The following is a 16,223-nucleotide window of genomic DNA, read 5'->3' on the forward strand; positions in this document are numbered from 1 at the left end:
TCATTCTAATACATTACTGTTTCTATGGCAACAGCACTCATTCTAATACGTTACCGTTTCTATTGCAACAGCGCTTGTTCTAATATGTTACCGTTTCTATGGCAACAGCCCTCATTCTAACACATTATTATTTCTATAGTAACAGCAACTGCTCTAATACATTACCGTTTCTATAGCAACAGCGCTTATTGTAACATGTGATCGTTTCTATAGTAACAGCTCTTGTTGTACTATGTTACCGTTTCTATAGTAACAGCTCACTCACAGGAACTTGTGTGATGGACACACCACAAAACCGGATTAAAATCATGTGTAACTGATACTATGGTGAAGTTATTCTTGAAGAAAGGAGATGTTTGTTTAACACTTATGGAAGAAGTGTGTGTGTTTGTGTGTGTGTGTCAGTTTGACATAGACCGGGAGGCAGGAGAGAGGCAGATCTACCACCGTTATTGCCTGGAGAGAGCTGCAGTGCACTGCTCACACGTGTTCTCCACCGTCTCTCAGATCACAGCGGTGGAGGCTGACCACATGCTCCACAGGAAACCCGGTGGGTCTGATCGCCACGGCAACAAGGAACAGACGCTTAAATATTACACCTCCTTATAATACCAAGATCAGGAAACATAGATATGTCTGAATCGGAGCTTTGATCATATGATCTAAGGAATAATAATAGTACTATAACATGAGTGCAAAAGTTCGTGCACCCCTAGATTTCAGAGAGTATAATGTACAGTGTGATGAATAAAACGCTGTGTGTCATGATGTTATAGGAAAATTATTATCAACGGTTTGGTGTGATGGAATTTCATGGAGTTCATGTTTCTACCCTGAATTTAAGTTTTCTTCTCAGTGAGTGTAACCCCCGCCTCCGTTACACTCACCCCCCTAAACCTCACTCCCATCCGGGTCACGGCACCAGTGTAACCCCCACAGTTCCTACTCGCAACCGCTCCAACCGGGTCTCCGGCATGGGAGTTGGGTGCTCTAACAAGGAGGCTAAAGACTGCAGCCTCTAGCGTCAGTCGCTAGTTCGCCTTATACATTTCTACACCATACTTTTTTTATCCATCTATAATTACATTTGATTTTGTGGAACATCCGTGAAACTGGATCTCATGTACATTACAGCAGCTATTAACACTCTCCTTTTATCTCTCTTTTTACACTGATGCAGTTACAGAGAAACCACAAAGCATGAAATGAAAGCAACTGACCTGAAGACGTCTAATGTGAAATAAACATCTCCTTACTTTAAGAACTTTACTTCACCATATCACCAATTATCCATGTTTGCAAATATGGAGCATGTGCTGTACTGCAAGTCTCATGGTTACTATAGAAACAAGCACATTTATCCAAGTGATATCAGATTAATGAGAGTTATTTACAGATAACTCCTGGACTGATGTGATTATTGTTGCTGTTGTTGTCTTCTTGGCAGATGTGGTCACACCGAACGGTCTGAATGTGAAGAAGTTTTCAGCCATGCACGAGTTTCAGAACCTGCACTCGCTGAACAAACTGAAGATCCAGGAGTTTGTGAGAGGACATTTCTACGGGTAAAGTCTTCCCTTCCTCCAGCTCAGGATTGAAGCTTTTAAAGGAGGTTTTATCTGACCAAAAAAATTTGAATAAAGCACCAAGAAAAATGAAATATCAGCAGAATCTCTGACCACATAATGGATATTTCAGCATAATTATATTTAACATGTTTCAGGGTTTGAATCCAGTTTGTGTCCAGTATGTTACGTCCAGTATGAATTAATTTATTTATTTAGTTCTTGAGCTGAAATGTTAGTGTAGAAATCTGTGAGGGTTAAAAATCTTGAAGGTTTTTGGTGCTGATGAGATGTGATTTCTCCTCATACAGTCACCTGGACTTCAATCTGGAGAAAACGCTCTTCTTCTTCATCGCAGGCCGGTACGAGTTTTCCAACAAAGGAGCCGATATCTTCCTGGAAGCGCTGTCCAGACTAAACTACCTGCTTCGGGTAAAACCTGTGTTCTTTTAAGAACTTTCACATTTATTTATTTATTTGTTTGTTTACTTGTTTATTTATCTTGTGTCACATATAGATCCTCTGAACATCTATGCCAGATTTTCTTTCTTTCTTTCTTTCTTTCTTTCTTTCTTTCTTTCTTTCTTTTTTTAGTGTCACATTCAGACCTGCTAAAAAAAACAGAGAATAGAAAACTTGTATTCTTTAATAACTTTCATATGTATGCCAGATTTTTTTTAATTTAATTTAATTTAATTTAATTTAATTTAATTTAATTTAATTTAATTTAATTTAATTTAATTTAATTTAATTTAATTTAACTTGTCACATACAGACCTGCTGGAAAAAAACCAGAGGATCGAATACTCATGTTCTTTAATAACTTTAATACTTAATATTTATGCAAGATTTTATTTTATTTTATTTTATTTTATTTTATTTTATTTTATTTTATTTTATTTTATTTTATTTTATTTTATTTTATTTTATTTTATTTTATTTTATTTTATTTTTTCTTGTGTCACATACAGACCTGCTGGGGAAAAAGGGATAGAAAAACTAGTGTTTTTTAATCATTTTCACATTTATGACAGATTATTTTATTTGTTTGTTTGTTTGTTTGTTTTTTTGTTTTTGTTGTGTCACATACAGACCCCAAGCCTTTTAGTAAGAGCTTACTTGCTGAAAAAGAACCGGGGATAGGAAACTCCTCCTCTTTCCCAGCAGTTATATCGTGTATATTGAGAAACAGTGCAGCTTTAGAGAACATTCTCAACACTTTACAGTAAAAATCAAACGATGATGCTCTGTTAATGGCGTATCAGGAAGTGGAATCATTGTGCTTCGGCGTCTGATTGTGTGTCCATCAGGTCCATAAGAGCGATGTGACGGTGGTGGTTTTCTTCATCATGCCAGCTAAGACCAATAACTTCAACGTGGAAAGTCTGAAAGGCCAAGCCGTGCGCAAGCAGCTGTGGTGTGTCATCACGCATGGGGTTAACGATCTGGACACGTGACTCACGGCTGCTTCTCTAGACTCTGACCGTAACTAATCCCGGATTAGTGCTGAGGGAATCTGTGCTCTTCTGACGCTCATAAATATACATCCTGCTTTTATCAGACATGCTGTTTATCACCTAATCAGACGCGTATCTCATCATGCAGCGAGGAATAAAACCTTGAAGCTGATTATTTTTCCTGTCCCGAAGGGTTTTATTCCTCTTACACCACAGTTTATTATTTATTATAAATATTGACGTTATACATTTATTTTATATGATGGTTTACAAAACAACCTGCTATCGCTTAAGTTACAGCAACTATAACAGCCTCAGCCTCTTTATTTCTCTCTCTTGACATTAATACGACAAAAGACACACAATTTGTTGTCTTTGTATTACAGAGAGACCACAAAAAAACCCAAATTCTAGTAAAGTTACATATTTACCTCTGACACTGGAGACTCCTTCCATCAGTGTTAAATAAGGAGCATGTGCCTTACAGGTGTCTGTTGCTATAGAAACTATATACCATATTATTAGGATATTAATATTAATACAACAGGATGGATCATTCAGCATCTTTCATTTAATTATGTATTTGTACACAATTGAATATAATTGTAATTAACACACTGGCTACGTCTCAATCCGCTCCTTGTTCACTACTCAGGGTGTGATACTCACTCACTATGCTCCCTTACTGGAAATCTGGACGTTGTATTTGAAGCTGAAGCGTCTCAAAAATACAAAAAATGCCGGACAAACTGAACTCTCAGCATCCACAATCGTGAGCAGCTGATTATTGTTGTTGCCCTCATAATGCTTATGATCCACGTTAGCGAGTAACTTTATTTGACGTTCTGTATACGTTTTTTTCCGAGTCTGACGACTTTTAAGTGCTTCAAAAAGTCCACTATCTCCAGTCGCCTACGATCCGGCTCGAATCTGCGTGACAGAAACACGTGTGATTAACCAAACACATTTATACGACGTATATAAATATAAATATATATATAAATATAAATATAAATATTTACCTCGTGTTCATCAGCGTGTACACGCTATACACTGATTCACTAACTTGGGAGCTGGAGAGCGTGTTGAGACGCAGCCTCGGTGTAATAAACAGCTCCATTAAGCAGATGCGATGAAACTGTTCTGAAGTGTCACTAATGTCTCGTTTTCCTGCAGGGACACTGCGCAGTCGGTGAAGGAGAAGTTCGGCAAGCGCTTGTATGAGGCGTTGTTAAGGTGAGAAGTTAGTCATAAGCGTGAGAAAGACATGACTGACGTGGGGCTGGTGGTGTTTTTACATCCACAGATCTGTATAGAAAGACACAGAAAACACAGATAAAGTGCACACAAATCACTGAAAGAGACAATTTCACCTAGGAAACCAACTTTGATGCCACTTCAAGTGCAGTAGAACCTTGGCATACAGTTATCTCCCTTATGAATTTTCACTTTAGTTTTGCATCGGCATACGAAGCTTTTTCAGCATATGAACCGAACGAACCGAACGCCGGCTAAGTACTGCGTATGTCCAAGAGCCGTTCAAAACTTGTTAGCATCAGTGGAAAGCCGAGCAAAGCCAGCTTACAAATTTTTTTCAGTCAGTGAAAGCTGTGTGAAAGAATCAACTCACGATACCAACGTTGCCTCCAGAACCAATTAAATTCCTATGCCGAGGTTCCACTGTATAAGAACTAAAATAATCCTAAAATCAGATCAAATTTGCTTTGAAGTCTGAATCTCAGGCTCGAAGTCGAAAAATCTACATTTTAGCTCGAAAAATCTACATTTTTGCTTGACCCTATGAAGAATTTGGAACGTTCCATGATAATGATGACACGTCTTCAAGTGGAAGTTGCATCATCCGACTTTTCGGAAGATCATTAGAAGAAGAAAAGTGAATTTTCTCACCACTCAGAAAAATGTCCAATCTGGAAAATACTCAGAAAGTAGATTATAAATGAAAAATAAATACAAACAAAGTACATTTTTTACTTAAAGTCTTCGTAGCTTTAGCATGGATGCTCGTTGTATTTGCTAATTCTATGCTAAGCCTGATCCTCGTCAGGTCGAAATATGAGATAGTTGCCTGAGATACAATGAAATTTTCTTAGATTCATAATTTAATTAGATAAACGTTTGAGTTATTACGTCTAGATCCGTCTAGTCACGCAGTAAAACAAACAAGCAAGCAAACGAACGATCCTGGTGAGGTTCTGACCTTCTCGTGGTTTTGTGGTGTTGATGTTTCAGAGACGTGTTAATGCAGAGTGATGATGATGATGATGGTGTGTTAATTGTGAAGATATTTACAGCAGCAGGGTGTGATGTCACCGGGTCAGTCCAACACACCCTGAGGATATGCGGCGTCCCTGAAAACATCAGTGTGTGTGTGTGTGTTTCAGGGGTGAGATCCCAGACATGAACAAGATCTTAGATAAAGATGACTTCACGATAATGAAGAGAGCCATTTACGCAACACAGGTCAGAACTTTAATAACCTTAATAACTTTATTGATTTAATCACTGCAATTATTTTCACAAATACTGCTCAGGTTTCACATTTATTTATTTATTTATTTATTTATCTATTTATCTATTTATCTATTTATCTATTTATCTATTTATCTATTTAATTAATTAATTTTTATAATATTAATTAATTAATTAATTAATTTTTTTGTTTGTTTTTGTTTTTCATACAAACCACAACTTTTCTATAAGAATTTGCTGGGGAAAAAAACAGGGGATAGAAAATGCGGACTCATGAAGCTTGATCAGTTTTTTCTTCAGTTCTTACTGATATGTTGATGCACTAATAAGACAATACTCTATAATCATTACTTTATAATAACTCTGTATCATTATTCTATAATAACTCTATACCATTACTTTATAATAACTCCATATCATTACTCTATAATACCTCTATAATAATTCTATACCATTACTCTATAATAACTCTATATCATTACAATAATGCTATAACAACTCTAAACCATTACTCTATAATAACTCTATAATTACTTTATATCATTACTCTATAATAACTCTGTTTCATTACTCTATAATAACTCTATATCATTACCCTATGATAACTCTATACCATTACTCTATAATAACTCTATACCATTACTCTATAATAACTCCATATCATTACTCTATAATACCTCTATAATAACTCTATACCATTACTCTATAATAACTCTATATCATTACTCTACAATAATGCTATAACAACTCTAAACCATTACTCTATAATAACTCTATAATTACTTTATATCATTACTCTATAATAACTCTATACCATTACCCTATGATAACTCTATATCATTACTCTATAATAACTCTATAACAACTCTAAACCATTACTCTATAATAACTCTATAATAACTCTATTTCATTACTCTATAATTACTTTATATCATTACTCTATAATAACTCTGTTTCATTACTCTATAATAACTCTATATCATTACCCTATGATAACTCTATACCATTACTCTATAATAACTCTATACCATTACTCTATAATAACTCCATATCATTACTCTATAATACCTCTATAATAACTCTATACCATTACTCTATAATAACTCTATATCATTACTCTACAATAATGCTATAACAACTCTAAACCATTACTCTATAATAACTCTATAATTACTTTATATCATTACTCTATAATAACTCTGTTTCATTACTCTATAATAACTCTATATCATTACCCTATGATAACTCTATACCATTACTCTATAATAACTCTATACCATTACTCTATAATAACTCCATATCATTACTCTATAATACCTCTATAATAACTCTATACCATTACTCTATAATAACTCTATATCATTACTCTACAATAATGCTATAACAACTCTAAACCATTACTCTATAATAACTCTATAATTACTTTATATCATTACTCTATAATAACTCTATACCATTACCCTATGATAACTCTATATCATTACTCTATAATAACTCTATAACAACTCTAAACCACTACTCTATAATAACTCTATAATAACTCTATTTCATTACTCTATAATAACTCTATATCATTACTCTATAATAACTCTAAACCTTTGCTCTATAATAACTCTATATCATTACTCTATAATAACTCTATAATAACTTCATATCATTACTCTAAAATACCTCTACATCATTACTCTATAATAACTCTATACTACTGCTCTATAATAACTCTATTTCATTACTCTATAATAACTCTATACTACTGCTCTATAATAACTCTATTTCATTACTCTATAATAACTCTATACTATTGCTCTATAATAACTCTATTTCATTACTCTTTAATAACTCTATACTATTACTCTATAATAACTCTATATCATCACTCTATAATAACTATTTCTTTATTCTATTATAACTCTATAACATTACTCTCTCTACACTCTCTATACACTATTCTCTCTCTCTCTCTCTCCCTTATATTCTCTCTCTCTTGCTCTGTCTGTTTTGTATCTCTTCACTCTCTCCCTGTCTCTCTATCTTTTCATCTCACTCTCTGTCCTTCTCTCTTTCCTCCCCCCTTTTTCTCTCTCTCTCGCTCCGTTTTTCTTTCCCCCTTTCTCTCTATCTTTCTATCTCTCCCTTTCTTTTGCTCTCTCGATCCCTTTCTTCTCTCTATTTCTGTCTATTGTTTTCTCTCTCTCTCTCTCTCTCTCTCTCTCTCTCTCTCTCTCTCTGTCCATTCATTGATGTTGTGGTGTTTTTGTGAATGAGCTGAGGTCAGCTCTGGGGCATGTTGATGGATGATTTGTGTCACTTTAGCGAACGTGACGGAATTCCCCGCACCATCCTCACACAGCCTCCTGCCTCTGGACACCTCGTGATTCATCTCGACCCTCATGAGGTCCCTCACACGTCCGAGTCAATAGATTGCTGTCGCTTGTTATATTACTTCTACTTAATAGCTGGAGTGTGTGTAACGGCCTCGTGAAGCGTCTCTCAGCTCAGATTTATCTTCACGTCAATATTCCGGTGTTAAAGACCTAGGTTTATTGCCGGCGCTTGAATCGGAGGAGGTGATAAATGGACGTCACATTTCTCCTGCTCCGTCAAAGTGTCAATAATTCACCCAAAAAAATGCTCCGGTTGCTCATTTGAAGAAAAGAAGGAGAAGTTTTGTAGCTGTGAGAGTCTGGTCTCCGTACGTATGGGTCTAATCTAATTTCATAGCGTCCAGCGTCTCTCATCTCCTTTGCGGATCAGCGCTTGTATCGATTACCGATTTCTTCCTCTCATGTTCGCTTGCAGAGACACACTCTCCCTCCGGTGACCACTCACAACATGCTGGACGACTCCACGGACCCCATCCTGAGCAACGTCCGCCGCATCGGCCTTTTCAACAGCCGCAATGACCGAGTCAAGGTACAGAGTTTTAATCATGACTGCTCAATGTCCTACTCTGCTTTAATGTGCAGCCAGGCCATTCTCAAGACCAGATCAATGACCTTCCCATTTATTGTGTAATTAGGCGTGTAGATTTACGGTGTGTGTAATAATGACCCGCAGATTGTTTTCCACCCCGAGTTCCTGTCCTCCACCAGCCCGCTGCTGCCCATGGACTACGAGGAGTTCGTCAGAGGCTGCCACCTGGGAGTGTTTCCTTCTTACTATGAACCCTGGGGATACACACCAGGTCACTCACACTCACACACACACACACACACACTGTAGTACAGATTATAGTGAGCATCAAAGCCCAGCCCTCGCGCCACAGAAGAACATATTTTTCTATATATATATATATATATATATATATATATATAAATCAACTGTTGGATAATTTTCCTGTTTTAAATATATCTGGAAGTGAATATATAGTTTAATTTATTTTTGTTTTTTAAATTGCTTTATTTAGTTGTTTAGTTAGTCTACCAATTTAGTCAGTTAAAAGACTTTGGGGAAAAATAAATTTACATAAAAAAAATAATAATAATAATAAATTGTGTTAATTCTTAGAAATTGAATAAAATTATTTATTTATTTATTTATTTATTTATTTATTTATTTATTTATTTATTATTTAGCTTACCAGTTTAGTTAGTTTGGCATTGGGGGAAAAATCCTGAAAATGTATTTTCTTAGCAGCTTGAGTTTTTTAAAGCTTTTTACCCGGTAAATGTAATAAAATCAGTGGAGATGATGAGATGATGCTGGACTGAGCTGGGTAGTCGGTCTGTATGATTTCTTGAAGATAAAAGAGTTTGTTGATGTTTAATAGAGAAGGTGTTTTTTACAGAAATGTGTAGAAATGATCAGTTTATAAACACATTCTCAGAAGCTCAGATCATTTGTGTGTGTGTGTGTGTGTGTATCAGGCGAGTGTACGGTGATGGGCATCCCAAGTGTCACCACTAACCTCTCAGGGTTCGGCTGCTTCATGGAGGAGCACATATCCGACCCGACTGCCTACGGTACTAAACACGTCATGTTGTGATGTTAAAGGAAAATAATCAGCGATGGTGCAGTGATGAAGTCTGGATTACTTTCCTATAACAGAATTTATTTTTTTAAAACCACAGCAATTCATTATGTATTAAGGACTTTTTATCCATTTCTGATTACGTTTAACACTGTGACATGACCATGAAACACGTTGTTGGAGTCTCTGAGCAGCTTTTTTCCCCTCACCAGATTATTTTAAATGAATAGGTTCACCTCCTCTTTCTGCTCTCAGGGATTTATATCGTGGACCGGCGTTTCCGCTCAGCAGATGAGTCGTGTAATCAGCTCACTCAGTTCATGTTCAGCTTCTGCCAGCAGTCACGACGTCAGCGTATCATCCAGCGCAACCGCACTGAGCGCCTGTCTGACCTGCTGGACTGGAGATACCTCGGCCGGGTGAGGAGACACGGCTTACTCTAGAGCTTTACTGTAGAAAAAAAAATACTGTATATATATATATATATATATATATATATATATATATATATATATATATATATATATATATATGGAATATGTAAAATATGTAGAATTTACATTAAAAAAACAATACCAGTCCATTTTATTTATTTATTTGTTTGTTTGTTTGTTTGTTTATTTGTTTATTTATATATATCATTCACTTTTTTATTTTATTATAAGATATTTTGCTTTTTATTTTATTTTATTTAATTATGTTAATTATTTAGTTGCTTCATTATTTATTTACTTACTTAAATTTATTTATTTATTTATTTATTTATTTATTCATTCATTCATTCATTCATTCATTCATTCATTCATTCATTCATTCATGTTTTTATGTATAAATGTAGTTGTATTTTCTAACTTAATTTGACGTTTCACAGAGAGTCCTGGTTTGATGAAGTTCTCTGTGTTTGTGTTGAAGCTGAGTTGAGAGTTTGATTTGCATTCTTCAGATTTTTAATTTTTTTATAAGAGAAAGTGTCTCTGTGTTTCAGTTCTACATGCACGCCAGACACCTGGCCCTCAGCAGAGCTTTTCCTGAACAATATAAAATCGACACACTCGCACCTCCACCGGTGAGCTGCATCCATCACACATCTACATCTACATCCACATCCACATCCACATCCACATCCATATCCCTCACACATCTACATCTACATCCATATCCCTCACACATCTACATCTACATCCATATCCCTCACACATCTACATCTACATCCATATCCATATCCATATCCCTCACACATCTACATCCACATCTACATCCACATCTACATCTACATCCATATCCATATCAATATCCCTCACACATCTACATCCACATCTACATCCACATCCATATCCATATCCATATCCCTCACACATCTACATCCACATCTACATCTACATCCATATCCATATCCATATCCCTCACACATCTACATCCACATCTACATCCACATCCATATCCCTCACACATCTACATCTACATCCATATCCATATCCCTCACACATCTACATCCACATCTACATCCACATCCATATCCCTCACACATCTATATCCACATCTACATCCACATCCATATCCCTCACACATCTACATCTACATCCACATCCATATCCCTCACACATCTACATCTCCATCCATATCCCTCACACATCTACATCTACATCTCCATCCATATCCATATCCGTCACACATCTACATCTACATCTACATCCACATCCATATCTCTCACACATCTACATCCACATCCATATCCCTCACACATCTATATCCACATCTACATCCACATCCATATCCCTCACACATCTACATCCACATCCATATCCATATCCCTCACACATCTACATCCACATCCATATCCCTCACACATCTACATCCACATCCATATCCATATCCCTCACACATCTACATCCACATCCATATCCCTCACACATCTACATCCACATCCATATCCCTCACACATCTACATCTCCATCCATATCCCTCACACATCTACATCTACATCTCCATCCATATCCATATCCGTCACACATCTACATCTACATCTACATCCACATCCATATCCATATCCCTCACACATCTACATCTACATCCACATCCATATCCATATCCCTCACACATCTACATCTAGATCTACACCCACATCCATATCCCTCACACATCTACATCCACATCCACATCCATATCCCTCACACATCTACATCTCCATCCATATCCCTCACACATGTACATCTCCATCCATATCCATATCCCTCACACATCTACATCTACATCCACATCCATATCCCTCACACACCTACATCTACATCCCTCACACATGTACATCTAGATCTACACCCACATCCATATCCCTCACACATCTACATCCACATCCACATCCACATCCATATCCCTCACACATCTACATCTCCATCCATATCCCTCACACATGTACATCTACATCCACATCCATATCCCTCACACATCTACATCTCCATCCATATCCCTCACACATGTACATCTACATCTCCATCCATATCCATATCCGTCACACATCTACAGCTACATCCACATCCATATCCATATCCCTCACACATCTACATCCACATCCATATCCCTCACACATCTACATCTACATCCACATCCATATCCCTCACACATGTACATCTACATCCCTCACACATGTACATCTACATCCCTCACACATGTACATCTACATCCCTCACACATGTACATCTACATCCCTCACACATGTACATCTACATCCCTCACACATGTACATCTACATCCCTCACACATGTACATCTACATTCACTGTTAACTTTCAGGTTCTAGATATAATGTGTTTAGAGAAGATCTGAGAATGCCTTTCATGTTATCGATGCTAGAAAATAGCATCGGTGGGGATGTGGGCGGGCTTAAGGAGTAAAATTATTTTTTTTTATCATTAAAAAAAAATTATTCAAATGTTGAACCCACCTACTTCATTTTATGGTCTTAATTAATTAAATAAATAAATAAATAAATAAATAAATAAATAAATAAATAAATAAATAAAAACCTTTAAGTAATATTTTCTTATTTTTATTCTGAAAGGAAACCCGAAACAGTAAATCTGTATTTAGCTGGTTTGGCTACAATGGAGTTTATAAGCAAAAATATATAAATATATAAACAAACAAACAAACAAACAAACAAACAAACAAATAAATAAATAAAAAACCCTGGCAAAAAGTATGGAATCACCACTCTTGGAAGATGTTCATTCAATTGTTTAGTTGTGTAGAAAAAAAAAAACAATCACAGACATGCCACAAAACTATTTTCATTTAACATTCCAACCTTCTGGCTTATGAAACACTTACAAAAATAAAAAAGAAAGAAAATTGTAGTCAGTTGCAACTGTTTTCACAGATCAAACAGAGGAAAAAAATATGGAATCACTCAATTCTGAGGAAAATATTATGGAATCACCAAACAGAAACACCACTAGTACTTTGTTGCACCACCTCTGGCTTTTATAACAGCTTGAATACTCTGAGGCATGGATTTAACTATCGACAAACAGTATTCTTCATCAGTCCGGCTCCAACGTTCTCTTATTGCAGTTTCCAGATCAGCTTTGCAGGTTGGAGCCTTGTCCTGGACCATTTTCTTTCATTTCCACCATAGATTTTGAATTGGATTGAGGTCTGGACTATTTGCAGGCCATGCCATTGACATTATTGACATTTCCTTGAAGGAAAGTTTTCACAGCTTTTGCCCTATGGCACGATGCATTATCATCCTTTCACTTGATGGAATAAGAAAAGTGTCCAAAATCTCAATATAAACTTGTGCATTTATTGAGGATGTAATGACGGTCATCTCTCCCATACCTTTACCTGACATACAACCCCATATCATTAATGATTGTGGAAATTTGGGCAGAAATTTGGGCAGGAAGAAAAACTTCAGGCAGTTGTCTTTATAAATTTCACTGGAACGGCACCAAACAAAAGTTCCAGCATCATCACCCTGCCCAATGCAGATTCATCACTGAATATCACTCTCATCCGGTCATCCACAGTCCATAAGTGCTTTTCTTTAGCGCACTGAAACCTTGGGGTTTTTTTTCTGTTTAGATGTTTATGATGGTTTTCGTTTGGCTTTTCTGGATGTAAATCCCATTTCTTTTAGGCGATTTCTTACAGTTCGGTCACAGACATTGACTCCACTTTCTGCCCACTTGTTCCTCATTTGTTTTGTTGTGCATTTTCTGTTTTCAAGGCATATTGCTTTAAGTTTTCTATCTTGACGCTTTGACGTCTTCCTTGGTCTTCCAGTACGCTTCCCTTCCCATTTGACTTGTACTTGGTCCAGATTTTAGACACAGCTGACTGGGGACAACCAACACCTTTTGCAACATTCCGCAAAAATTTACCTTCTTCAAGAAGTTTTATAATCCTCTCCTTTGTTTCAACGGACATCTCTCGTGTTGGAGCCATGATTTATGTCAATCAGCTTGGTTCAACAGCTCACTAAGGTGTGCAAGCACTCTTTTTTAACTGCAGACTAATCAGCAGATGTAATCGGATACAGGTTTGTTTTAGAACTGCAAAGTACTAGTGGTGTTTCTGTTTGGTGATTCCATAATATTTTCCTCAGAATTGAGTGATTCCATATTTTTTTCCTCTGTTTGATCTGTGAAAACAGTTGCAATTAACTACAATTTTCTTTCTTTTTTATTTTTGTAAGTGTTTCATAAGCCAGAAGGTTGGAATGTTAAATGAAAATAGTTTTGTGGCATGTCTGTGATTGTTTTTTTTTCTACACAATTAAACAATTGAATGAACATCTTCCAAGAGTGGTGAGTCCATACTTTTTGCCAGGGGTTGTATATGTTAGATACTAATATAAGGGTCACTGTAGATCCTGGGGTGGAGCTTCAGGAAAAATGGGTGGGAATGAAGGTGGGTTTAATGAGTAAAATTATTATTTTTTTCATTAAAAAAAAATATTCAAATGTTGAACCCACCTACTTATTTTTATAATCTTTAAATAAATAAATAAATAAATAAATAAATAAATAAATAAATTTTAATTCTGAAAGAAAACCAGGAATAGTAAATCTGTATTTAGCTGGTTTTGCTACAATGGAGCTTATAAGCAAAATCAAACAAACAAACAAACAAATAAATAATTTTTTCCTCATAATGTAACGAGGTTTTTTTGGTTTATCTTTCCAGACTCAAGGATTTCGTTACCCCCGCCCCCCTTCAGTCCCGCCCTCTCCCTCGGCCTCCCTCCACTCCACCCCGCATCACAGTGACGCCGAGGATGAGGACGAAGACGAGGACGAGCCTTACGACGAGGAAGAGGAGGCAGAGAGGGACAGAGCGAACATCAAGTCGCCGTTCATGCTAGGATCCGTCCCCAAGGGTAAGAAGAAGCAACCAGGAGAGTACGGGAATTAGAGAGACCACGCCCACCCCTTACAAACCCCCACCACTTTCACAAATTGCCCCGCCCACTCATACCCGCATATGTCTCAACCCTGTTGAGAAACATTTTGGTTTGTTAGAATTATGAAGCGTTGAAGAAATAAAGATCACAGAGTGTGCTGAGTGCAAAAGTTTGTGCCCCCCATATGTTATTTTGCATAAAACGCTTCGTGATTGTTGTTTTTTCATCCACTTTGAGGCAGCGAGGCACCTTTCAGGCACCTTTGAGGCAGCTTTGTCATCTATAATTATCTGTTTCGGCATCGAAAACAGGTCTTAAACATGACGGAGCGTTACAGACGCTGTGGATGCAACTCCAGTTTTATTAAACACCACAAACACACACACACGAAGTTCAAAATCTGTGTATTTTACATGAGATCTTCGTTAAAGATGAGTGTACGTTCAGACCAAATACAGAAAGAAGAGAAATAAATAAAACTGTACAGTTCGGTTAGATTACACAGGACACTTCTCAGAAGTAGTCTCTTTTCCAAACGGCTGTGTCCGGCAAAAATAATCCGTTATCCAGTCCTGAAATGAAAAAAAAAAAACAAAGAAGTTCTAGTATCGTTTATCATCACGTCCCTTCACTTCATGATAGGATTAATGTAGGACAAAACATAAAGGAAGACTAGAACCTTCGTCTTTGGCCTGCTGGAGGAAGTTGAGGAGCACTGTGGCTGCCTTGGAGACGCTCAGATTCTCTGTGTTCTCATTCTGTGTTTCTGAGAAGAAATAAAAAATTAAAAAATAATAAAAAATAACAGATTTATAAGATGATTATGTCAGGAATCAGAATTATGACCGGTACCTAAGTGGAGCGTGTCAAAGACGTCGCCCTCGTTTCTGTCCACCGACACAAAGCGACGTCCTTCTGCAAAGAACAAGATCATTCATGAAGACATTAAAGAGTCATGAGATGTAATCTGTAGAATCTGAGGAATGTGTGGAATGTGAGGAAACTGAGGAATCTGTGGAAATGGATCAGAAGCTGTACGTACGTGTGCCTTTGAGGTACAGCATGGCCTGAGGAGTCCAGTTACGCCGCTGGAACCTGCCCTTTAATCACACACAGAGAGCACATTTACACTAAATATCATTCTGTGTGTGTGTGTATGTCTGTGTGTGTGTGTGTGTGTGTGTGTTACCTTCGGAGCGCTGCAAGCCTGAGAGACGAGTGAAGACAGCAAGAGGAACACCAGCGCATAAGCTGCAAACATCTTCACACTCTGACACACACACACACACACACAAACACACACACACACACACTGTTCAGTCCATTGAAAGTTTTAAA

General features: G+C 36.8%; 2 protein-coding genes across 2 annotated transcripts in view; one reads left to right on the plus strand and one right to left on the minus strand.

Moving 5' to 3' along the window:
- Positions 1–15,065, plus strand: part of gys2 (glycogen synthase 2) — a 23,389-nt gene extending 8,324 nt beyond the window's left edge. The window contains exons 5-16 of the mRNA XM_058416532.1: positions 406–550; positions 1,448–1,565; positions 1,877–1,997; positions 2,876–2,982; positions 4,199–4,258; positions 5,425–5,503; positions 8,312–8,425; positions 8,570–8,696; positions 9,379–9,474; positions 9,738–9,901; positions 10,468–10,548; positions 14,669–15,065. Of these exons, the coding sequence (XP_058272515.1) occupies positions 406–550; positions 1,448–1,565; positions 1,877–1,997; positions 2,876–2,982; positions 4,199–4,258; positions 5,425–5,503; positions 8,312–8,425; positions 8,570–8,696; positions 9,379–9,474; positions 9,738–9,901; positions 10,468–10,548; positions 14,669–14,896 (1,440 nt within the window). The 3' untranslated portion in view covers positions 14,897–15,065. The remainder of the gene's footprint in view (positions 1–405; positions 551–1,447; positions 1,566–1,876; positions 1,998–2,875; positions 2,983–4,198; positions 4,259–5,424; positions 5,504–8,311; positions 8,426–8,569; positions 8,697–9,378; positions 9,475–9,737; positions 9,902–10,467; positions 10,549–14,668) is intronic.
- A 407-nt stretch (positions 15,066–15,472) lies between these two features.
- spx (spexin hormone) lies at positions 15,473–16,223 on the minus strand. Its single transcript, XM_058416533.1, has 4 exons — positions 16,075–16,223; positions 15,928–15,985; positions 15,738–15,800; positions 15,473–15,651 (listed from the first exon to the last, which is right to left on the minus strand). The coding sequence occupies exons 1-4, from the start codon at positions 16,144–16,146 to the stop codon at positions 15,530–15,532; spliced, it is 315 nt and encodes a 104-aa protein (XP_058272516.1). The 5' UTR covers positions 16,147–16,223; the 3' UTR covers positions 15,473–15,529.

The sequence above is a fragment of the Hemibagrus wyckioides genome, linkage group LG19, assembly GCF_019097595.1.
Source record: "Hemibagrus wyckioides isolate EC202008001 linkage group LG19, SWU_Hwy_1.0, whole genome shotgun sequence".
In the NCBI taxonomy this organism is placed as follows: Eukaryota; Metazoa; Chordata; class Actinopteri; order Siluriformes; family Bagridae; genus Hemibagrus; species Hemibagrus wyckioides.

Coding starts and splice junctions, on each gene's coding strand:
- spx (XM_058416533.1), bottom strand. CDS start 16,146: ATGTTTGCAGCTTATGCGCTGGTGTTCCTCTTGCTGTCTTCACTCGTC. Junction 15,986..16,074: donor AGGCTTGCAGCGCTCCGAAG/GTAACACACACA, acceptor GTGTGATTAAAG/GGCAGGTTCCAGCGGCGTAA. Junction 15,801..15,927: donor GCTGTACCTCAAAGGCACAC/GTACGTACAGCT, acceptor TGTTCTTTGCAG/AAGGACGTCGCTTTGTGTCG.